The sequence below is a fragment of the Rhea pennata genome, chromosome 2, assembly GCF_028389875.1.
Source record: "Rhea pennata isolate bPtePen1 chromosome 2, bPtePen1.pri, whole genome shotgun sequence".
Classification (NCBI taxonomy): domain Eukaryota; kingdom Metazoa; phylum Chordata; class Aves; order Rheiformes; family Rheidae; genus Rhea; species Rhea pennata.
Genome location: NC_084664.1, coordinates 90,662,478 through 90,688,312, shown reverse-complemented (window position 1 = coordinate 90,688,312; position 25,835 = coordinate 90,662,478). Strand labels below are relative to the sequence as shown.

The 25,835-nt window shown below is 37.4% G+C and overlaps 1 protein-coding gene across 1 annotated transcript; it reads right to left on the bottom strand.

The window, feature by feature from the left end:
* Window positions 1-1,973: 1,973 nt before the first annotated feature.
* GPLD1 (glycosylphosphatidylinositol specific phospholipase D1) lies at window positions 1,974-25,606 on the bottom strand. The gene is made up of 25 exons (XM_062569906.1): window positions 25,510-25,606; window positions 22,562-22,617; window positions 21,814-21,892; window positions 19,843-19,940; window positions 18,491-18,601; window positions 18,166-18,214; window positions 17,606-17,660; window positions 16,503-16,610; window positions 15,743-15,770; window positions 15,518-15,657; window positions 14,505-14,570; window positions 12,588-12,708; window positions 11,938-12,077; window positions 10,863-11,049; window positions 9,720-9,830; window positions 8,662-8,736; window positions 8,140-8,296; window positions 5,798-5,939; window positions 5,158-5,257; window positions 4,972-5,065; window positions 4,174-4,350; window positions 3,700-3,860; window positions 3,404-3,430; window positions 3,256-3,306; window positions 1,974-2,097 (listed from the first exon to the last, which is right to left on the bottom strand). The coding sequence occupies exons 1-25, from the start codon at window positions 25,604-25,606 to the stop codon at window positions 2,020-2,022; spliced, it is 2,508 nt and encodes an 835-aa protein (XP_062425890.1). The 3' UTR covers window positions 1,974-2,019.
* Window positions 25,607-25,835: the final 229 nt, after the last annotated feature.

Genomic DNA, 25,835 nt, shown 5'->3' with positions numbered 1-25,835 from the left:
AATTATTCTGAGACTGTACAGGGAAAAAAATGAATCCAGTGGAGGCTATATATTCAGAATGGAATTGTTACAAAATAATACTGATATCAGCAATTTTTATTTTAAAAACTTTTACTCTGCCCTCATAAATACGGTACTGATTTTGCCTCACCACTTTTCATAGATTAGTAACGTAAGTAAGTATTGCGTTCCTAGTTATTTCTTTCATGAAGTTTAGACTTTGCAGGTGATGTTATTTAGGCAAGTTAAATTATCCTCAGAATACATGTCAGAAAATACATCCTGCATCAAGCTAGTATTCAACCTGGCATCTCTTTTAAAGACAACCTCCCTGAGAGAGAGAGTTTCTAAGAAGGTAATTTGAGATACATCATCCTTGGAGTACAGCCTTTAGAATGCTGTGCTATGCCACTGATCTACGTTTAAAAAAAAATAATGCCTTATTGTGAAGGAGGCAAGACAGAAAATAAATATCCATATGTTTCTATGGACTAGCTTGGATAATAATAACATCACATACCACTGCTTAAGTTATTTAATTTGTTATCAGTGCATACATTTTTAACCTGCATCATACAAAATTAGTGTTCATTAGCTGAAGATAATACTGCTAACAATAAAAGCACAATTCTGTGTTGTTATAGTCACTGAATTTTACATGAAAACACAAAGAACAGGTCTCACGGTAGTCCCAGCTATGAGTGTGATAGCAAGAGAGTTTTCTATTAAAAAAAAAATCCAGTCTTGCATGTGTTCTTCCTGGGAGAATCCAGCTGTTCAACACTTACTTAATGTGGGTCTCAAGACTTGCCAGAAACAATTCCTTGGACTGGCATACACCTCGTTCTCCCATCCATGTGTGTCTGGCTTAAAGCTGCCCTTCTTCCAAGCTTATTATTCTGACAGTGATTTCTAATGCCTTAGAATTATTGTCTATATCCCTAGTAATGTAGGGTGAACTCCATCTTGATTGGGCCAAAAAAGTACTCGGAGCTGACCAGTAAATGATTTAGGAAGTAGTCTTGGGCGCTGAAGTCGTAACTTGAAGCAGTTAGGGAAAGCCCATCGTTTTCAGTCCCTGGATGCAGCCTTGCAAGGTAAATGGGAAAGGGTGGTTGGTGGAAGAGTTCAGAAATTGAAGACTCCCACCTGTAAACAAGGGGCAGGACAAGCAGCACAGCTAAGGACTGATTCTGTCCAAGGTGGGTAAGCCACAAAAGCAGAACAGACAGCTATAAGAGGCTATACTGACCACTCTTTCAATTCCTTTACTTGAGGCATATAACTGATAGGAGTCTTTTCTTTGTATACAGCTGCTATCTCTTCTTCAGCTGGTTGATCTTTGGAGGTCTGTTGTGTGGTCACTAGCAGCCGCTTTAGGACACTTCTGCCCCTAGAAGGTGGGCTTTGTCCACTTTTCTTCCCTTGCTGTCCCTGATGCATCCTGGCTGGAACACAGTATCTGACTAGGGAGGACAGGTGGACAATGATAGCTGTTTGCTGCTGTGAGAGTTTATTTCTACAGTTTGGGTTAGCAATAACACTGTGAGTTGCTGATTTTATTACTTGCTTTACACAGTGTAATATATATGATACATGAAAGTGACTTGTTAAGAAGGGCTGCAGCTGACACAAGCGCTGGACCATTCCTTATACAGGCAAATAGGGCCACCAAAGTCCATCTTCCTGCTCATTTCAGTCTCTCAGAAGTTTTAAGACCAGCTTGCTTGTTCTAGGTCAAGAAATGCTACCACTCACTGTGGAGTTAATCATCTGCCCTCCAACCTGACTTAGCTTTGATTGGTTTGTACGTCAAACCATCATGATGCTCATATTCCCTGCCACTTTATCAAAGGAATGACAGATGGTTGTTTTTAATGGCTGGGACTCTAACAGCTACCTATTGCAGTTTGCCGTCATGCAGTATTGGTTTGTGCAGGTTAAGGAAAGTATCACAGATACTATATAGGTTCTTCAATAAAAAAACAGCACTGGCCTGTCTTAGACTACCACAAAAACTTAGAGGGAGTAGACAAAAACCCTTCCACCAAGTCGAGCTTTCACTGAACTTCTCTCTGCTGCCACTACAACTTCTTTCTATGGAGACAGAGAATAAAGGTTAGCAAAATGCAACTGCAAGTGCACATTTGCTTAAGCTTCCTTAAGAGAAACCAGATTTTGTCTGTATCATTAATGTTACATGAAAATGTGATGAGGAAGGGGAGAGCAAACCGCTTCATCGGAACAGCTGTTAAGAAAACAATCTTAAGACTAAAAGACTCTTTTATTTGGGGAAGGGGAAAAAGCTGAAATCAGCCAAATAAATAAAGCTCTTGCCAATCTATACTCCTAGGGATAAGATTAATACAGATAAGGCTGGAGTGTGGACTGAATTTGTGCCTTAGCAAAGGGACACAATTACCTCAAACTGCCTCATGCAACACTCATGCAGAGTGTTGGCTTATGAAAAACCGTACCTTAACCTAGCTTAGACATATTTGCATTTCCAGGTGTTTCTCCAGTGCATGTTTTAACAGCAAGTGGTCAAACGCCATCTGTTGAAGAGCATCTCCTCAGCCTAGTACTGAGGCTTTCTAACACCAGTATCTCAAAGTAAGTGGAACGCTGGAGTCCACTGAGCTGAACAAGCACTAAGCAACTTTCAGGTTGAAAGAAATGAGAGATTCCTTATTGCATTATACAAAAGGATTGACTTTTGATAATTATAAAGGACTTCTGAGGGAAATGAGGAAACACAGGTACAAAAAGACATCCAAACTTATCCAGGTAGAAACTAGGCCTTTTTATGCTTTGAAGGACTTGGCTTATGAAGCGTGTTCACTGGAAGTGACAGCTAGGGCAGCAAGCCCATGCATAATATTAACTGAGGAAGATGGTTAGGTGCCTGGTTTACCCCATAGCTGAGCACTAACTCCACATACCAGTTGGTTAGAAAAAGTAAAGCAAGGGACTGAGTTGGCACGTGTATGTGATTTGAGTCAACTGTTAAGCAGTTTAGATTTCACCCCACTTTGAAGTGCTCTCTTTCAATCCAGGTGTCGTGTATCAAAATTTAAATAACTCTGTAGTTCATCAGCCTATTAAATGTTTTTAATTTTCAGTTCAGAGTGACTTAAAGGGAAACCTGATCAACTGTGTAAAGCAAAAGAAACAGGACAGGTAAGCTGTTGACTAGTATATGCCTGTGAGATAGAAAGATTTTTGGAAGGAAAAAGCAGCAGCTGTTTTTCTCACCTTTCTTTCAGATTTCACAGTGATAACAGAACTCCCAAATCTTGATTGTTCCTGTAAAATAAAGTTGCTTGTTATAATACTACTGATTTTTAAAGTGCAACTTCTTCCTTTCTAGAACACAACAGTTAGTTTGTTTTCTGTTACTCACCTCAGGAGAAATCAGGACATATTGTGCCTGAAAAAAAAAATGAGTAAGAAGAAGAAAAAAGGAGTTGAAAGAACTACATTGCTTACAGCATAGAAGCCTAATGCAATAACCCTGGCTCCTAAACAGCAAACTAATTTGAGAATGAACAGGAATGGCCAAATTACACAGATTCAGAAATATGAGTAACCTTCAGTTTTCTGAAACCAAATTTGAGCATGTCAGCTCTTTTCAATGGACGTAATTAATTAGCTGTCATTATACCCTCATCTGCTGAGGTCACTTCTATGTTTTCTTACCCAGTCCTCAGGACAGGGAGATATCCATGATTTGCAATGACCTGTCACATTCCCTGAAGTCGTTTGGTTTCCACTGTAAATGTAAACACGGCCGGCTGCCCCGCCAAACAGTACTGTAGTGATATCGTTGGTTCGTAGTGGGGATGTCACAATCATTTCATCTGCAAGTATTTATTACAGGACAGCATAACACACCAGAAGTGAAATAACGCTAAACCAAACCACAAAAGAGTTGGCATTTACCTACCTCCAGACACCACATTCCTATTAATGACCGTAGTTAAAACGTTTAAATTTGCGCCTAACTGATTTGGGATTTTAGCGGTGCCTCCTTGCAAGGCACCATGGAATACTTGTACAAGTCAACTGATGAAGCTGACTGTTTACTGCTTACATGAATATGCAGATGAGCAGTCTTCACCTTGCTAAAAGTAAAACATGCCACCTCTGTAATCTAGATTCATTAAGCTGTACCTAGTCCATCATTGTCCAGGTCACTTAAGTATACATCTCCTCCAAAGCGAGAAAACCTTCTGTCCCCACTGAAAGTGCTGAGCAAAGAAGGCTTGGCACTATCTGTCAGATCATACATCAGAGCAAATCCAGCTTGGTGCAGCACTGAGGATATAAATGAAATCCTAGAAACACTGTCTGAGAAAAAACAAAGTAATAGAAATAGAGCATCAGATATAGAAATTCAGGATTAGTACTTGCAATGTATTGACAGCAGATAATATTGGCATTATACAACATGAACAGAATCAATATATTTTTTTAAACAAGATCAAAGGTTATATGACAAACTCAAATTAGCATAAAAACAATCTCTTAATAATAGTAGCCAGGGAAAAATGCATGTAAGTTACAGGACAGATACTGGAGTTGCACATTTTGACTTTATGTAATTCCTTACTGCCTAATTCTATAGTAAGGACAAAATACTGTGTCGTTTAATTCCAAGAAATATGCAGTCTACTAGAAAATCACTACTACATAAATAACGCAAGGTAATAAAGCTGTTAATAGAAGCTAATTCCAGGAAGAAAAAGAAAGCATTAAAGTTGAAGCTCTGTAGTACAGAAGACTGAAAAACGTGAGGTATCTGCAGGTGATCACAAGAAGAATCTCACAGAGATTATCTATAAATTAAAAAAAAAATAGTATTAAAAGCTCCCTTTTCTAAATGTTAACTTTGTTTATGCTATCCACTCATACATTTCAGAAACAGAAAACCCAAAGCAGAAATAGTTTCCAGTTTTCATAATGACGTACCTGTGGTAGGTGCGCCCACCACCAAAATAGTTCTTGTGATTCCAGCTACAGATACTACACCACTGGCAAGAGACATACCCATTCTGCCCATTTCCTGTTAGATTTCAAAACAGCTATGTCATTTTCACAGAAAGGCACTTGATTTTCAATCATTCATAAGGTTCCAAACTATAGAGAAAGCCCTACCTTGTCTCCAGTTACTGCAAACCAGGGTTCTGCGCTTGGTGGATTATAGCCATAAACCTTCCCAACACTCTGTCTGACATCTGATGAGAAGGGGTTGCAGCTTGGATTAGAATGTAAAATAATGTTGGTATGTAAACACCACACACATTTTACAGATTCAGTCAGTATTTCTTATCTTAAAATATTTTCTCCTTTAGCCTAGCGTAATACTGGCTCCCAAAAGTCCTAGAAATGTATTTTAGTAATTCTCATCCTTGTTTTAAAAAGATACAAGACATTTAGGGCACTGACTATGACTATTTTCCCATTTCCTCATCACTCAATATATTTCTGGGCTATTAAAAATACTATCTCAAAGTAAGGTAACTATAGAGTTATTTTAGGCACGCTTATTTGTGCCCTCCTCCCCCGCCCAGAAAACTCCACAAATGCTTATATGCTTCTAAATAACAAAGACACTCTGTATAAATAAATGAAGAGGAGTGAGAGGATAGGAATGATAATTAAATAAAAAATATTTTAAGTAGGATCAAAGAGGAATCTTTCTAAAAAGCAGGAAGCCTAATCTATTACAAGCCTTGAACAGTGTAGGAGAAGTTGGGCAGGATGGAAGAAAGGAAAGCAGTTGTATGTAACACACCCAACACAACTCTTCCATGTAGGGCTACCGATCAGCAGCAATGTTATGTTCTCCAACAGACAGCTGCCAAGTGAAAATCCAAACCAAGCATAGTTTTTTTCCCCCTTCACCATCCAGTTGGCGTCCTCTACTGAGAGCAGACCTGATAGACCAGAAAAATATGAAGTAAATCTGGCTGTACCCTGGCATACAAAAATCTGTTAGCAATCTCCAGAACCATCCATCCTTTTGTTCTACAAACAGAATTTTCTCAAGTAAAGTTATACTGTCCATGATATGGAACCAGTTATTGGTAACTTCAGTGTAGGCATAGTAAAACAATACTCAATATGCAGCTATACTGGCTGGTGAAAGCCTTTACTCAGTGCAGCTGGCTTCTAAATCACTGCAAGTCTACAGGAAGCTTTCATCTTCTAGAAGCAAGTATACAAAAGCTATAAGACAAGCCTGCCCTAAATTGATGAGTTCTTCTAAGTGACAGGACAAGACTGAAACTGTTTATCAGAACCGGTAATTCTTCAAGGAAAGAGGGAAGGTATTTCAAATAATTCTGGCTTTAGTTCAGATCATTGATTCTGTGTTTTGATTTTGCAAAAGTGTCAGTCAGCAGTGTTTTGAAATTTAAAAACCCTTGTGGTTTCTAACATTATATGAGATAGAATAAAGTGAAAAAAACAGTTATTGGAAATCTCCATTATTCTAATGAGGGTTGGGACAGCTGTTTATCCTTTCCCACTCCCTATTATTTAGCTTTGCAGATAGCATTTCACAACAATCCTCTTCACCTGTAACCATTAGCTGTATTCACTTGTAGCATTCCCCTTTGGCCACATGAAGGAGCTCCCGAAATAACAGAAAATTCACAGTGCATTTTCAAGCTTCCAAGAAACACCAGTCAGCGCTTTTGGTATCACCCAGATGCAGCTGAATCCATCGCTTCTTTACTTTCATATAGTCATACATTTATTTTTTTTCTCACACATTTGTAGTTTTGCTCAAGGACCAAGCAGCTCTTACAAGCAACCTCAGCAAAATTGTTCACCTAATACATTAAACATTTGGGTCTAAATTCTTAGCAGGAAGATTTCACTACCTACATTCCTATGATACAGTTCTATTTACAATAATTTTTCACTAATCAGAATCAATGATCATATCATTAAACAGCATGTATAATAGTTTAGGATACTGACAATAGTATAGGAAAAAGTAGTTCCTTGCTACACAAGAAACTAGCATTTCTAGACATTTTATTAGTAAGAGATCAAGCTAAATTCCTCACTTAAAGCTTTTTCATCTGACATTTATTCACGATTAACCCTTTAATGAAATTGTTTTAAATGAACCTTGAGAAGAACTACCGAATGTAAACCATTCAAGAAACTGAGACAGCTGTTCAGTGTTCAGCTGTTCATGATAGAGAATTGAAATTAAAACAAAAAGGCACCAAGGAAGTCTCTGTAGAACACACTCATTCTTTCAGGGAACTTTAACCTCACTGACATCAGCTGCAAGAGCTCAATGGCAAAGACCCACGCCAGCAAGACGACTTCTGGAGAGTGTCACGGATAACTTCTTGCTAGAGGTATGGGATGGGTCAACCAGAGGTGACACACAGCTGATCAGCTATTCACTAAAGAACAGAGCTTGCTGAGGATGCAATAATCAACGGCAACTTGACTGTAATGGCCATGAAATAAGGGACTTCCATATCCTGCTGGGAGTAAGAAAAGTAAATGGCACAGTAACAAACTCTGCACTTTCAATAAAGGAAAAATGTTGATAAACTGGGGCAAGTTCAGCACTGTGCCACCAAGACAGTTGGGGCTGAAGCACTTGCCCTGTAAGGAGAATCTAAGGGAACAGGGCTTGCTCGGCCTGGAAAAGACACAGCCTTGAAAAGACCTGTGAGCAGCCTGCCAGTACCTATGAAGAGGTTATCAAGAAAACAGAGCCAGGCTTTTCACAGTATATGGAGGTATTCATTCTCTCTGTGTCTCAGTCTTCAACACGCATGGTGAGAGGACAAGCGATAATGAGCACAGGCTGCAAAAAATAAAAGTTCATGCTGGCTATGAGGAGATATTTTTCTCCCCATAAGTACAGCCATGCAGCTGAGCAGGGGACCAGACAGGCTGTGCAGGCTCCATCCTTGGAGGTTTTCAAGACCCGACCAGATAAAGCCCTGAGCAACTTTTCTGACCTTCATAACTATTTTGAGCAGGAGGCTGGATTAGAGACCTCCTTAGGTCCCTTTCCACCTAAATTATCCTATAATTAATTATGAACATAAAAATAGTCACATAAGCTAAGGGAAGGCTAATTTACTCAGTAGGCGTTACCTTGGCCACTTCTGTTGAAATAAGAGTAGAATGCAACCACAAATCCTCTCTGCTGCCCACCACCAGGTGCATACGGAGAGCCAACAACCAGATCAGCATTTCCATCCCCATCAACATCAGCTGCCAGCAGGGACCAACCAAGGTTACAGTAGGAATACTGCAAGAAGCAGTTAGTTCAAGCTTGAAATGCAATTTAAACCATTTATTCTGAAAATACAGCAATTTACTTCTAAAGAGATAATTTTGTCTATTTCTGATCAAACTCACTCACACATTCTCACTTTAGTTGTGTTTACTTTTCGAGCATCATTTTGTTCACCCTCCTCCCTCCCCTGCACTGGAGTGCAGAAGGCTTTCCCACATATAAACAACCTGCTTGCACCATCCCCAATTACACACCTATATTCCCTTCCAATTAAAAGTCTGCTTTTAACATTTGTTCTTTAAGCCCACAGCCCCACCACCCTTCCCCTTTACCTCATTTCCTGCTAATGCAGCCCTGTGTTAGCCTGATCAATATACCTGACAAGTTATGGTAATGTTTGGTTGAGATGCCAAGCCTCTTCCCTCAGTGCCAAGATACACGTATACAGCACCCTAAATAGTGGGAAAAGCAAACAGCATGAGAGGATCTCCCTGCCAGGACCAAGTACGAAATCCAAGACAAAGCACAAGTGAGTGAAACAACTCTACAAAGACTATTAACACAACTGCATTTTTCTATCAGAGTCTTCTCATAGTGTTGTCTTTTCCATCCCAAGCCTAAAAATACCCATGCTGTAGCAGATATTGCTATAACCAGGCAACAAACTAGACATATGAAACAAAAATGTCACCATGCTCCTTTCAGCAGAGAATTACAATTTCATCACACATTGGATAAGGAGCAAAGACTGTATACTGTGTTTTATCTTTACTACATGAACATTCAGGTGGCTCAAGTTTTGATAACAATTACTTAACGCAACAGCACAGGGTGCCAGTCACAACAGAAACATGCAATTTTCCAACCTAGTGGGTCTATATAGAAGTATTTGTATCCCTATTCAGGCAGCTAAGTTAGAATGAAATCCTAAAGAGCTTTAAGCTTAATGGAAGTGGTTTAAACTGACACATTTTGCCTTTCAATTAGGGTGAGCTGAGAACATCTAGACACCACTACATGGGCGAATCTGGTAGGCAGCAACTCATTAAGGCTCTGTTACTTGATTATGTTATCGTGTGTGTCTGGGTTTGTATCACATTTTAGATATAATGTGTTGGTCTTTAACAGCAGATGACAAAGCTCACTGACCCAGGAGGTCCCTTCCAGACTCTTTGTTCCTAAATAAAAGCATATCAATGCTACAAAGTTGCAATGATTTAGAATATGAGCAAAAAAGCCAATGAGATACAGATAGTAGTCACTGATCTAGTAAAAGCACCCAAATGTTACAAATATTTGTGTTTATAATATAATGTCACTTTGACTAACCACAGAAATTCCTTCTCTCATTGCAGTATTCTACGTAATATGCATCAATAAAAACATTCCTGTTTGTAAAAAAAAAAAAAAAAAAAAGAGGGGGGGGGTCTCTTACTTTGTAAGTGAGAAACTGAGATCCTACAGAAGGTGCTCCAACTGCCAGATCTGGCACTCCATCATCATTAAAGTCCAGGACCGCCAAGGCAGAACCAAACCGGCCTGAAGGCTAAGAGAAGAGGAATTGCTGTCATGAAAATAATAGATGTTCTAAAGACATTATCCTCAAACCTAATGGACACTTGCAATCACAGCACAGAGAAGAACTGGAAGTAGAGATGATTCAAATCTATTTCAGAAGTTCTTAAGATCTTCTTAGCATCATTGTTCTTCCAAGTAATAACAGTCATACTAACATTCAAAGTGGGAGTAGACTGTTCTGCCTGAGGATGGGGAGTTAAAATATAAGCTAACTGAACACAATATACTATTGCTGTGCTACTTCTTCTTCTCAGCCTAATGTACCATTGATGTAATGCTTACAATCTATGCTGTTAATAGCATTATAACCGTGAATTACTAAAACAGTCTCTTAAAGAGAGCAGCTGTTACTCCACAGCTTGTAATCACAGAGATTAAAAGGAAATGTATCTCATCTCATCTCTCTCTATTCTCCTCTCTGTGAATAAAGATGTTTCTAGAGGATCATCTTTATTACTCAACAAGATCACCCAATCCTACCTCTCAGTTACAAGCCAATGACTATCTTGTCAAATCACAACTTTCTCCTTTCGGTTTTTTTTTAAATAATGTGTACTCCTAGTAAAGACAAACAATGATTTTGCAAGAAGTCACAAATTAATTAAAAACACAGCTATCGTGGAATTAAAACTCACATGGAATAGTTTTAGAGGAAAAAAGAGGGGAAAGTTGCTTATTTCCTTATATGCAAGAAACCAAACTAGCTATACATAGTCATTTACAGAGACCACCTCAATCTCAGTCAAGGGTCTATTGTGTGGGTCTAATACCCATTTATCTGTCACAGTGAAAAAGTAAACCTACAGGTCACCATTGCTTTAATTGTTCCTGTGACTTAAGTAGCAGTTATTTTTCTTGAAATGCATATGATATCCTTTGATCAGGAGGTGCATTTCAAGAATAATCCTCACACATATTAATGACCGTATTGCTCAGTCAAAATTTACCACATACTCAGGCAAAAAATGTTAAGCAACAAATAGCTGATCTGACCCCTCACCTGATGACCCTCTAGTACTTGGTCTGCTTTCTCATCTAGATCCATGTCCTCTGGAGGCAAACCTGACTCATTGCCATAGACTATATATACCCGGCCTATCTGAACATGGCCCAGTGTGCTGTACCCTGGTGCACCAACCATCAGATCTTCAGATCCATCTTTGTTCAGGTCAGCTGAAATCATTGCCCTGTGTATGAAGGGAGTCAAAAAAAAAAAAAAAAAAAAAAAAACCCACAGCATTAACCGCCAGACTACCAATAGCAGAAAATAAGTACTTCTACTTAGTTCAGGTAAACCAAGACCCACTTTTCCCCATTTATTTTTCTGAGAATATAGACATCATTTTTCATACTATATAACTTATTTTTGTTTTCTTGAACAAAATTTTAAATCAGAGCTTGAAGGTTCATCTTCTATTAATCCACCTGAGATTGCGTTACAACCTCTTACAGAGAGGGAAAGAATCCCTTCCGGAAAGGAGAGAATATGCCTCATTCTGTGTGTTGAATCCATCTTTGAATTCCCTACTAATCTTCTAGCACTTCCAAGAACAATCAGTAGGCATCATCAGCAATCAACCTAGGACAATTAATTCCATGCAATCATCAAATAATCAAAGAAAGGTAACAGGGTTCCTACATTGTTAAGAAGTAGAGCCAAAGTTGTTCTGAATGTTTATTTCTTCCATTCTGAAATTTTTATTTCTTCTATTCTTTTATTTCACACATGGAAAACTGATTACCTCCACATAAGAAGAAAATGACAAAAAATGACAAGACAACTTTTTCAAAGAATGAGGTTAATCGACTAGATTTTACATCTTAATAGAATTTTTGCTCTGATTATAATTTTAGTCGGTACTGACACAGTGAGATTTATACCAATGTCTGAAAGAAAAGAGGCTCTATGTGTCAGCTGGTATTTCTGACCAGCCCGTCCAAACCACTCAACCAGATTAGTACCACTAATTGATTTGGGCTGTTACCCTTAAAGAGTGTACAAAGAACTAAAAACTTTTGTGGCTGCTTAAAGTTTTCAGAAATGACAAGGGAGATTAGACAAAAAAAGTACCAACCATCCAAGTCTAGCATAGGGCAAAGTCAAAAAATATGATGCTGCTGGCTTGGAGATGTGCTTAGAAGACTGTTGATGTGTGGCTGCTAACACTCTCAAAACATTTTTTGCAAAAGCATTGTTTATGAAGCGGAGGGAATTCTGAAACAAAAATAAAAAGACACAAGAAACATATGCTGAAACTCTAGCACAATATGGACCACATCAAGAGCCAAGACACCATCAGTGGAAATCTTCACATTCATCTAAGTGGACCCTGACTCAGGTCATATGCACCATTAACAAAAGAGACAGAAATCTCTACGCTCTAAATGGAGCACCACTGACTAATTTGTTCTCTGCTCTGCTTTGCTGGGACTTCTTAATTCCCAAAAGTGACCAGGTAATTCTTTAAGCGTAAATGCAAAATATATATTGTCATGTTTGGTACTGCAAGATGCACTCTGACCTCTCTATAAAATGAGCAAAATAAAATAGTTTACTATTTATGGATATACCTGTAAGCATATAGATTAACAATTATGGTGAAATGAAGATGCTACTATTTACATAAAGAGATCCTGTTCCATCATGCAGTATCCCAGACAGAAATCAAAACAGTTTGTATACAAAGCTGAATTTTACCTGATACATCTCTCACTTTTCACTTACTGTTGCCCAGGACTGTATATTGAAGCGAACTCCTCTCTCTGTGTACTTTATATTCTTTTCAATTGTTACTGTAAGTGAAGAAGTTGTATTCTTGTAGTGTTCATTTTTGGATTGTTTACTTCTGTTAAGATAAAGGAGGCAGTAACAACAATTAATGCAACTGAATTAATGGGCTGAGTATTTTATGCCAAAACTAAGAAAAGCAGACAGTTACATTGCACATATTCAGACAGCCATTTCTCCCATATATAAAGTGAGTTATCAAAGATAGCAGTTAAGCCCCAATAAAGTCACGAGATTTATGGGTAGCTAACTCTTGGTAAGTATCCAGACATTTTTAAAACCTAGTATCAATCAGCATCATTTATTTGGAGTGTTCTGTTCACCAGTATTATTTTTGGAGCACTGACAACATACAAGAAAAAAGGAAATTTATCTTCTTGAATACAAAATTACTCGTTTCACATGCCTATCTCTTGAATTCACACGCTGAAATTATTTTCAAAATGGAAGCATGAAAAACTCTTTTAAGAGCTATTAATGAATTTTTACTCCTTCCTTCAAAAAGAGGAAACTCTTACTTGTCAGCATCCTAACATTCTATCATTTTACATTCATTTCTGAAGTTTCCTGCATTTCCCTAGAATTACCCTTTCCCAACACATAAATCCATCATCAACACACATTGACCAGAATTCTGCTCTAATTTATAACCCTTGTAAATCTATTGACTTTGGTGAAGTGGTACTTTAAGATGCACAATGTCTGAAAACATTTTTGGCCAAGGTAAAAAAAGCGAAGCTAAAAGCTCATCTCTCACAGTACTAAAGAAATAGAATAAAGGCAGTTAGACTCCCCACTCTGAGGCTTCCCCCAAAACACGAGATTTCATAGCCACATTTACACACATAGCTCCTATTACTGTTGCCGTTTTCCTCTGTGCAGGGACAGCATTTCAGCTTTCAGTGAGAGTGAAAACATTTATAAGAAAATAGAAGACAAACTTTAAAGAAAATCTCCTCACTTTCATGTCCTTTTTCTCAACATACCCATTTAAAAGTATGTGCTGCTGCCTCTGACAATGGGATTTTTATTGCTTCTTGTCATTATCATTCTCCTTTCCCATCACTCTCTCCCTGCGGTTCTATGCTTCTCCTTCACTGTCCCAATCTCACTGAAATAAAAGCTGCAAACCAAACCACTAATGCTTGTAACAGAGAGGCTAAGACAAGTCTGAATCTCTGTTACATAAACAGATTGAAGAGATCTTTACGTTTCATTAATTACCCAATGAAAAATTCTTGGCCAACAAGTACAATCTTTAAATTGCAGTCTTCAGGTGGTGGAGGGGAATCAGTGTGATCAAAATATAATCTACGCTCTCTCTACAATATAACTCTTTGCAGTTTCAGTTCAGTAAAAATCGGATTGATTCACCAATATCAGCAACAGAGAGGCTCTGAGAAAGGGAGGAAAACAGCCATGGAAAATGTGTGTTAGAGGAATACATACACTTGAGCTGAGCTCTATATTGCTGTATGTAAACCAGGAGAGACACTAGCTATGGTAATCATGAATCGGTAGTTTCATGACTAGCAGAATAAAGAGCCACAACCAAATAAAGAGTGTAGACTTTGCACTTTAGGTGCTAGACAAGTATTCTTGTCCTTAAGCCAGAAAGTTAAAGTCCTTCCCAGGCTCTGCACTGTTCCCCTGCAAAAAGCTTGTTTATTCACTTTAAGAGAATTTCAAGTTCACACATAAAAAGATAAACCAGTATATATCTTCAAGCACAAAGATTACCCTCTAAGTGGAAAAAAATAGAGCCTGACTTCTAGTTTTCAATGGCTCAATGTCCACATTAGTGGAAGACCTTTCTCTTATCAGTAATCTCTGAACCTTCAGGACTATACTTACAGGTAGTTGTTCTTGTGTTCCCTTGTACATTTTATAAACAGAGGGTTCTCAGGCAGGAAGCAGCCACTAAGAAAATATTAAAAATGTGTTTTGAATATTTTCCTGATATGGAAGTAAAATTAAAATAACATTTTAACTTTTATCCTTACTGATTCCTCTGTTAGAAGACCTCAGCTCTCTCAAGAGACCCTTCTAATCCTCAGAAACTTCTTTGATATTTATTTTAATGAATTTGATGAATTATTCAGGATCTATATGAATATCACATGTCATTACGTAACCTTAAACAAAACTTACTGTAGCATATCCTGCTAATTCTATTAATGTAAAGTACTTTTAATTAAAGTGACACTTTGGAACAAAGAACACAACAGGTTATGCCACACTATTTCAAACATCATTTCCTAAAATAGCTGCAGTGACATAATCCATATAAATGGATGGATTAATCCTCCACTCGTAGTCTTACAAAGTTATTTAAAGTAAGATTAAACTTGTACGAAAGCATTATAGGGCCAGAATTTCTATTAAAATATGAGATTCCAAGTTCAAGCCTGAACTTTCAACACTAGGAAAACATATACTATCTGCCTTCAGTGTCCAAAGGCAATGTCTGACCTCTCCTAGGAAAGGCCATCTTGGCTGGCTGATGACAGCAGCCACAAGGTACAGCCATGGTTGAAACTGCCAGGCCAGGCAGCACCTCAGGCCCTGGCTATGCAACTCCACAGTATGCCCTTGAGTATGTCTTAAAAGATGCCCCAACTTTTCCCTGTCTAGTATCAGCTGGCCACCCCAAAGCCTTGTCTGGAGAAAGCAGTGTGGCTGTGTAGCAAATGCAAACTCAAGGTCTGTTCTGTGCAGCTAGGTAAAAAACAGTAACAGAAATCTCTTTTTTTCAAGTGAGGATTTAAAGTTCAGCACCTGCTCCAGGAAAGCATCTGCTTTCGGAAGAATTAAACGATGTCAGAACTTGAATATCACATTTCGTATTGCCAGAAACATCATTATACCTTGTTCCATTTTCTAGCATATGGCTCGTCTGCTCAAAAATGTTGTTTGTCCAAAACGCCATGTCATCTACTCCTCCAAGGAAATAATCATGGAACTTCTCCACCAGAAATGGAGATTTACTAGCATATGTTGGAAAAAGCTGAGAAAAACATCATATTTAGTAAGATGGTTTAGTCTGTCTTCATGTTATATATTCATGTTTATAAGGAACAGAAAAAACTAACCTTGGCAACAGCAAGCCTTTCTCCATGCCTGCAAAAGTATATAACAATGCTTCAAAGATAAACATGTTTCATTTAATAGCATTAAATTTTTTAAACAGTTCCTTTCAAGGCTTCTATATTCCTGAGTATGGCAAATACTGTGCAGGTCATTAAGAACGAGCACATTCAAAATTTCCTGGTTTGTTGTTAATGTATCTTTTTAAGAGCTGTAATGTGAAAAGTAACAATCTTTATTGCAGCCCTTAATTTGAGGCCATTCCCAGTGTTTATAAATGCTGTATGACTACCAGTAATTCAGAGTACTCAAAAGCAGACATTGCCAAAGATCAAAAGTCTCCAAGTTTTAAGGTCTAGTTCTATACATTATACTTGGAACTGAAAGGATCTACATGGAATGCAAGCAAGCCATCTATTTAGGAATGTATACTATTCCTTCAATACATGAGAATTATACTGCCAAAATGCATTTCAAGACACAGGTGTTCTCTCATAAATACATATGTTAAACACACAGGTTTGTTGAACAGCTAAGATGCTGAGTTTATGTTGTAATCATGAATTTAACAGTCATGAAACAGTCTTACATAGTATTCTAGCTCTTCTGAAAATTCAGGTATCTTATGGTTTAGGAGGGTTAGTATGAAGTTTGAATTGCTTGTCCCAATGTCTAAATTTCTGAACTAGCATTTCAAATAGCATTATCATCATTTCTCAACAAAAGTTTCACTTACAAAAACCTAGACAAAGCTATCCAACTTACAGTTCAAGAAACAGCAGGTAAGTACAGTCAATAATTGTGCCTTCTGTTATGACCTCTCTTCCATAAAATTCCTGATAGATAGCTGCTAGGTCTTCAACAGGTACATACCTAGAAACAAGACTGACTTATTATAACAAGAGCTTTCAACATCACCTCATTAAATATAATTCAGTTTATGTAATAACAACAACTTACTAATAATGTAAAGTTCAGAAGATTGTAGAAGAATATCAAGATTTACAAACACTAGAAAGGCCAGATTGTAGGTACCTTTGCTCTCTGTGTAACTCCCTCCTCCTGTTTGAGTTCAAAGTCAGAAACCTATAGAACGATTCCCTTACAACTATTGCTGGAGTTTCCACATTCTCTCCGTTGGATTCTCGGCTTTGTGATCGCATAATCTTGGATGATGTCCTCCACCATCCTCTGTGCCAAATCTACTCTTGGCAAAGTAGAAATTATTCATCCGTCCTACCTCAACATTTCCCAGATCTGTGCCAGAGCTTAGATAATGGACTGGGCTTTCTACACCTAGATGAACTCCATCCTACTTACACAAAACAGGACTCAAATGACCTGCTTTATTAGCAGAAAAATAGGCATATGAGTTTTTTTCCTTCAATTAAAAACTGCAAGTGAGAAGAAAACTGTGAATAAATGTCTGAAATTGCTTTTTTATGTTTTTGAAACTTGTCTGAATTCTGCAGCATCTGGAAATCTAAGTGAGATATTGTCATTGAATTATTTCAGCAATTCCTGGGACATTCCAGCAAACTTTTTTCAATTATCATTTTATCTATAATTACAGGCAATTCCTTCCTGAGATAAATAACTTAATCTGTCCTGCTGTGTTCCTACCGTAAAACTTTTCATTCCTCTGCAGTTTCTTAACGCAGGGAAGAATAAATATGCATATATGTGAAATACCAAACTCAGTAAAATTCCAACAGAGGCTGGGTTTTGGAAGACAGACAAAGAAAGATAAAAGAATGATAGAATTTTACTGAAACAAAGTGAAACCATCATAATTTTTTAAGGAGAACACAGAATAAGCAGAAATAGTTGTTCAAGAAGGTAGTCTCTACTTCAGCTTATTATCTCACCAATTTGGCACCAGATAACTGAAGTCCAGCTCAAATTGGCTCAGTACATCTCCTCCTACAGATGGAGGAACAAAAACAAAACACAGCAAACTCAAACCGTAAGTATATATTATGGACAACAGCACAATTTCTATGGCTATGCTATGTATGTTCATATGGCAGAGCATCACTCCAGCTCCAGCTGTACAAATTTTTCTCATTTAGAATACATAAATAGTTCACCTGAAAGTATACTATATATTTTCTACTTTCAGAGAATAAGAAAAATGATCCCACATTTAAAATCACAATATTGACTCTGGCATCAGTCAGCCTGTGTTTTAGCTCAAACACAAGTTTCCATATGCCCTACTGCATCTCCTGAAATATGGAGCATAGAGAATGCAGACAGGGATAGGAGGGCTTTCCAAGCTATGGGGGAGAGTAAGAGTACACTGTCCTTACAACACATTCGTGGCTCCTTCATTCCATAGGACAAGAGCCAGAATCACCTACTGTAGTTTTGCAGTGGACTAATTATCCCAATTGGAGGATCTATGATCAGCGAACAGAAACGTTACCAAAATCACCAACATTGTGAGCTTCTGAGTATGAACCATGAAAATCAATCTGGAAAAAGACAAAAACATGAAAATTCAGCCTATTAATTTTACTCATCCTTCCATACAACCTTAAGAGCAAAAACAAATTGTCCAAGAAGCCCAGAAGTTTACAGGTCCCTAATCTGACCAACTTTGCTCTTACAAAATTTGTGACATCATGTCTCTGAAAATTTTCCTGGAGCTAGACTCCAGCTTTTCTTTTCCCTCCCCATCAGACTCCAAAGCCAAACTATCAACTTCAGTAACTCCAGTCAGATCAATAAATAAAATAATATATGCTTACTTCTCCCATGGCCTTTAGAAATCCTTGGTCGATGCCCAGGCTATGCCAGCTAACATCTGCCACCATATGCGAGGTAATTCCAAACAGGAAAGCCACTAGCTTCTCTGTAGCCTACACAATAACAACACACTTATGGTAATGCCAAGAATTCTTTGCCTGTCTTTAAAAAGAGGTGAGTATTTTATTGTAGTCCTTTATACAACAATGTAGTTGATAAACTCTTACAATCTAAAGACTTAACAAAACAAAGGGTGAGCACTCATTTCTTGATGCTGGCAGACACATTTTTTGACCTGACTAGCTTTAAGCACTTCATGTGGTTCAAGACCACAGAGCCATGGCTGATTTTAGGACAACTCACATGCTTCAAGCTAGATGCATAGCAAAGTGCTTTTGAGAGATAGTCTTCCACTTCCAAGGAGTGAACCCCCTTAGCCACCATGGATATTGCGCTAAGACACATGAAGGAGAGAAGGGCATTCCCGTGCAAGCATTGTTCACTGTGAAAGCACCTAATTAAAGTCCAGGCATGAAGCTACTCATTTTGTTCTTAGGAACAGAAAAGTTATTTGGAATAAACTTATTAGGAAGAGACATTTCTTCAAAAAAAAAAAAAAAAAAAAAGATTCTTCTGCACTGAATCACTATCAGTTCCGGAGGTCTCTTAAAAAATTGTAACAGAATCATAGTTTTTTGATGAATTTACACTTCTTGAAAGTTAATAGTACCACCAAGGGCCAGTCAAAATGCAAGCAAATTTCCTTCCATTGTAAAGCACACGTGCTCTCAAAAGCTGCTGCTCCAAACATACAATTCTCCTGAGTAGAGTTCAGAAAGACATGGTAAATTCTCCAGTAAGGAAAAAAAAACAAAACAGACAATATGACCTTTAAAATCATTCTCACTTTTGACAATCTTCTTTTCCTTTTCTCCTAAGTAGCTCATATACCAGAAACAAAAGCAAATCAGGACTAAATCCAGGACTTCACAAGTGAGAATTCTGAAAGAGGCCTGATTTTTCAAGTGGCAAACATTCAGTCAGATCCAACAGTAACAGATGTACCCAAAATTACCAAACACATTTGAAAATCTGGACCTGAAATGTATCATAAGAACTGTAACATACTGGGGACAATAAATAAATTTTATGCAGAAATTTTAACTTTTTGGGCCTGGTAAAGATGAAAATAATATTTCAGTTACATCTATGCCAGCAGAGATTTTATTTTAAAAAATTGTATCTCTTCTACACTTCCCAAAGGATGAAATTGCAACAAGTGAATATGAAAAAGATGGCAGCGAGCAAAGGTGAAGAAGATAATAAAAAGCAAATTAAAAAGCTATTTTCTTACCTTTTCCCAAGGCTGAGGGTAATTCCTTCTGATGTAGTGAATACTTGCATTAAGGAATGGTGACCAATGAGTGTCTTCAGAGACATCACGAAATATTCCTATAGCAATAAAATTCTATTAGTATTTATTCTTTTTCAAAATAAACAAATTTTTGCTCCATCAACAAACAGACTTTTAGTCAAATCCATACTATATAGATAATACATTTCTTGTTTATGTTAGAAGATCCAAATGAAATCTATTTTTGTATGATTTACACTGCCAAAAGAGATGCTAGATTTACCTGACAGGATTTTGGTCTCAAACATCTGAAAATTTTGTGCCTTCTCCCTTCTCTGTGCCTGCGAGTAGGTATGATACAATGAAAACCTGTCTCCTAATTGGTGAGGATACACAGAGCTGACAAAGAAGCTGGTGACTAATGAAGCTGGTGACTAAGTTATTTATCTCAGGAAGGAATTGCCTGTAATTATAGATAAAATGATAACTGAAAAAAGTTTGCTGGAATGTCCCAGGAATTGCTGAAATAATTCAATGACAATTAAGCTGGTGACTTTTCTATTTTACAATAGAAAAGTTGACAGACACAGTAGCCAAATCAAAATCTCATGCTTCAGGACAGGTATCCATTTCCTCAGAGATTAGGGAGGAAAGGTCATCCTCCTCCTCGTTTTCAACAGAACTGCAGAGCTGCCAAGATACAGAGTAGGAGCAGAAGGAGGGAAGACAAAGGCAGGGAGAATCTGTTTTTCCTTTGAAACAACAATTTTCGCTCTCACTTGGATTCATATAGAACAGATTATTTGGTATCTGACAGTTACCATGCCTACAAATTTCTAAATAACTTGCCTACATACAGCAGAGGACAAAGTAGTGCTGACACCAAGTAGCACAACATTGTTACAAGTGACAAGACCAAGCAGCACAACTTTGAATTCTGTACATGTGTAGGTCCTGCTTGGGGAAAGCAGGTAGGCAGGAGATGGATTAGTAGGACCATCAGTATAGTTGGAGGAAGAGAATGTGTTTCTTCAGAGAAATGTCTAAAGACTTCCTTTAGACATTCAGTAAGATCTCATCAATCCATCGGTCAGGTATCCTAATATGAATCACGTGTCACTGCTTTGTTTCTGATACCTGCACATACATCCTAAAGCTTATTTGGTAGAGGACAGACTGTCTTCATCCTGTTTGCCAATTGTTCACTACCCCGATTTACCATTTTGGTAGCAAAAATCCAGAACCAAGCCCTAACTGGCTGATTACAATCCCTGAATCGCTAGGGAAGCCAATTACAATCAAGTTTTGACCTGCTGGAGTTGGAAAATCAGATGACCAGCTGCAAGTCAAGACATACTCTTTATAGCTATTGCAACAGAGGGCTAATTTTGTAATGCAGTCTTAACAACAACTGCACGCACTTAAAAAGGACTGACATTAATTTCAAACAGGGTTGTCTCTTGTAAAAGAAAGGCTTTAAGCTGAGATGCTATTACTACTTTTTTTTTTCACAAAGTCCTATTTCTCTTTTTTTTTAATATTCTTTTAACGTCTTTGCGGTTGATATGATAAAAACTACTAATTCTTAATACAGAGACATTAGCTCTGTGCTTTCTTCAGGACTTAAGAAGACAATATCATTTTCTTCTCTCAGTTTTTCCCCATGTCAGTATTCAGTAATCTGACCTAATTCAATCAGACAACATCCTTTTATCAAATTGCACTCCACCTTAAATTTAATAGTTAAATTTACCAAAAAGCTATTTTCTAATAACATTTTATAATCCATTATTCTGTTATAAAGTTCTACAAAAGTGATTAAAGTAGTAATAAAAATGATGAAAGTTTTTGAAGGAAGGTATATATAACCATACTTCCATCTCTTACATTACTGTTTTTAACTTTACTAAATTCTGTAGGATTTTCACATACCAATAAAGTTGTAATATTGGATTTAACATCTTCTCTCACCTTTTTTGCAGATTGAAGGATAAAAGGCATCAGGATAAATGCTCCCAGCCTGAAATGCATCTTGGTGGTTCAGTAACAACTGGGGAAAGGAAGGATGAGGAAAAAAAAGGAATCAGAATACTCTTACATGGCACAGAAACACAGTTCACTATCAATATCAAAGATAAAATTTTCATTCTGCCAGCAAGATACAATTATTATCTAAATATACTATATATCTAAATATACTTTTTAAGTGTCTCCCCACATATACATACCAACCCTAAACTAATTGGTATACACTGCAATTTGAATGAACCTTTAGGAAGGTATGATCTAACATAGGTTATCATACCAACACTACTTACATCAACAAAAAAATGGGTAAATGATATATGTAATGGACAAAGTTCAAAACTTGACTGCCATGTTGTTATCTTTATCAAAATCACCTTTTCAAAAGTCCTCTATTCATTCTTTTAATACAACTACCCAAAGAAAGCATGATTTCAGATGACAGAAAACATGCAAGTAAAAAAAATACGTAGACCTCACAAATATATGCACATAATTATATTATAGTTACTGCATATTTGTAATACTATTCAATAGGAATCAAATATTTTCCAGCAGAAAAGGTTAAAATCCATTCTAGGTATAAAAGTTATACATAAAATACTGAGAGTAAATAATAAAGAAAGGCAAGGAGACAGATAGAGAAATACATACAAGAAAGGTGTACACAATTAAATAAAAATGTGCTTCCTACCTGTCTATAATTAACATTCCCTTCATGCTTACTGAAAAATTCCAGAGCTCTATGTGCTGAAAAACAACACATCAAAGTATTGATTTATAAGTATGGTAGCTGGCCCACATTTTGTTAGAAGCATTATCAAAAATTAGAATATACCACATCACCATATCTAAGCAAAGTGGCACAGGCATACAAAACTTAATTTCTCAAAATTTTTGTGCAGATCAGAGGGTATGTTTTCTCATGTAAGCATCTAACAGAGAAATGCTGTTTCCACAGCACATCTGGGCACCACAGTCTCATCAGTATCTACTGCCCAGCTCCCAAACTGACCCAAAGCACAAAAAGGAGATTCTTTATGTCCAGATTTGAGCTATAGCAATGAGTCAACAATGATCACATCCAGCATATAGAAAGTACATATCATAGCTGTACAGTTTTACTAGCAATAAAGAACCCATGTGAATGGTATTTAAGTTTCACTGTTGCCCTAACCATTTAAAAAGGTACCCCTGGAATCAACTTGAAAGTTTACAGTTTGACTAATATTTAACACGTGTGAAAGACAACAAAAATGTGAACTCAGCAAAGTAAATACCACTATTTACTGAATAGACAGACATTCCTACTGCCAAACTACTTATTAAGTGAGCATCAAACAAAAGAATGAAACAAACTCACTGACCACTTTTAATGAAATCTCATTCTAATTTATGCTAAATCCTAGGGATAATCCATTAACAGTGTTCTAAAAATACATTTTTTTTAAGGAATGTTGCCTCTAAAATTACTGGGTTGAAACTACAAATGCATGTTATCTTCTTACCATCCCACACAAAGTTTTACTTATCACTTGAGTTATTCATAAATCACTTGAGTTATTCATAAAGTAAGACTGATTTCCCTACTGAGACAACTGAGAATATGCTGAATTTAATTTGATCAATACCAAATTAGTTGAGCTTGAAAAAAAAATTCTCATTCTAGAATAAGATCTAGACAAAACTCTCACTTTGAATTTTACCCACTGTTGTTCTAAACCATTCTTATACAGATACTTTAAAAGATAAAGACCAATCTTGCACCGAAAAAGGAATAACTTTAAAAAAAGAAAGAAAAAAAAAAGGAGAAAAATCTATCATTTTAAGACCCAACATTTCAACACAGCTCATAGCTTCAGTGCCTGAGATTCTCAGTTTGGCAATTTATTTTTTCTGTCTCCCATCCTCCCTGACTGACTATTCACATAGCCCAGATTGTACAAGTTATACCTTACAGTGAATTTTTACTGATGGATCTTTACAGTTCCACTGAATGCTGGTGATCCTGAAGGGAGCCCCTGCAGGGAGAAAAGCCTGCCCACTCAAAGCTGCTCCCAAAAATGAGGCCATGGCAAGTAGGACACAAGGAAGCACTGCCAAGCATGCCGAACACGATCAACATTTTGAACAGGCAGAATTTTTAAGAATGTGGAAGTACTTTCAGAAGTATGTACAGGATAGAAATTGTTCGTGCTTTTGGGTGGTTCCCTCTCCCCCCGTTTTTTAAATTCTTTTTTTCCTGGAATATTCAGTGTTTGGCAGTAACTTTCAATGTCTTATCATCATGGAATTTATTTGCACACTGACAAAAGGACTGACTTTAGCAGCATCAGAACTGAACCCAGTTAATGTCATTTGCAGACAAATGAGCAAAATTTGCCATAAACTATGACTCAGCGGTTAAATACATGGCCTACTCTTTAGACAGTTAAGATCTTTAAATCAAATATGTATAAGCTTTTTGTAACATGCTTCCATGATTAGAATAAAATGGCTCTTTTGGAATGTTTCTCTTTGCATAGTTCTTGCAAACACACCGTACTCTGTCAAATCTGTTACTTCTATCTGTTACTTCAAGTTTTCAGAAGCTCATATTCAATAACTAGGGTTCTGAGCTTGGAAGGCGTCAGGAGGTGCAACTCGTCCTATTGATTTCCACGGGAGTCTTCATATATCGTTAGGAAAAGCACACGTCTGCAAGACAACAACTGGAGGTACAACACCCAGCGAGGGAACATCCGCTCTGTCGCGAATGAACTCTGTGAATCACCCCAGCTTTTATCTCATTCAGAGCTGCACGTACTCAGCACTTAAAGTCTGAGGAGACCACCCAAATACAGATCACAGTGTATGTTCTATTTTCTGTTTGGCTGAGCAACAGATTTAGAACCAGCAAATGAAGAACAAATAATTCAAACTATCAATTACAATTTGCTATGAGTCGGTGTTTCAGAATAATCTAATCCCGCTCGAGAGTGTTCTCATGAGAATCACTACAGAAAACTGATTCAAAAAATAACAGATGCAAATAAGAAATTCAAAGCAGAAATCTTTTCTCACTAAGATGTTCACTCAGTTCTTTCCTCGATTCTCTATGGATCTAGGTGTTTTGGCTACAGATAACAATGTACCAGAAAGCGACACAGAACAAAATCTTCATTATGTGAGTCACAAATACAAATACAGTATAATATTTTTTCTTTATGCAGATGCAACAAAGAATTAATACAAAGCTCTGTTGAAAACAGTTACCAAAAATGATTGGTGTGTTCATCTCTAATTACATTTAAGTACAACTCAGCAGTTTGCATAAAAGTAAGCGTTCCCCCTATTTCTCCCACCAGACTATACTTGTAGACTTGCAGACACAAAAAGCCAGTTACTTAATGCCTGATCTTCTAATGCTTCTAATCTGAAGATAGAAAAGAGGCAACGACACTGATCCTACTTATAAAAAGTGTAGCTCAAGTAGAAACTTCAAAAACAAACACCACATCAATCCTACGTTATTCAGCTTGTTAAAATATAAAGTGGAATGCTTATCACTTTAACATTTTTTCTTCCTTTTTCTAGCCCAAACTGAACTTTTCCTTGCAAGTAATTCAAAACACAGGAAAATCAACTGTGGACATATCTTACCTATTTCAACATGTGTTGAAATTCCGCTTGGAACACATCTTTGATAGAAATGGTGCAGTATGATCAGCAAAACGGGCCCACTCTTCCAGCCAGCCATGATGGTGGTGCGCTGGCTCAGGCCGAGGGTCCGGAGCCTGGAGCAGCCGGACAGCGACCTTTGAAACGCACGTTGCGGCACACGTTACAGGACGTGGCCCCTCTTTCAACAGTGTTGTTGCTACAGCAGGTGAACTACCGCGGTATTTGAAAAGCCATTTGAAAGTGCTTATCTTTACCTCAAATGAGATAATTTGTAACAAAAAGACCCTGCAGGTGCCCTCTCCTTC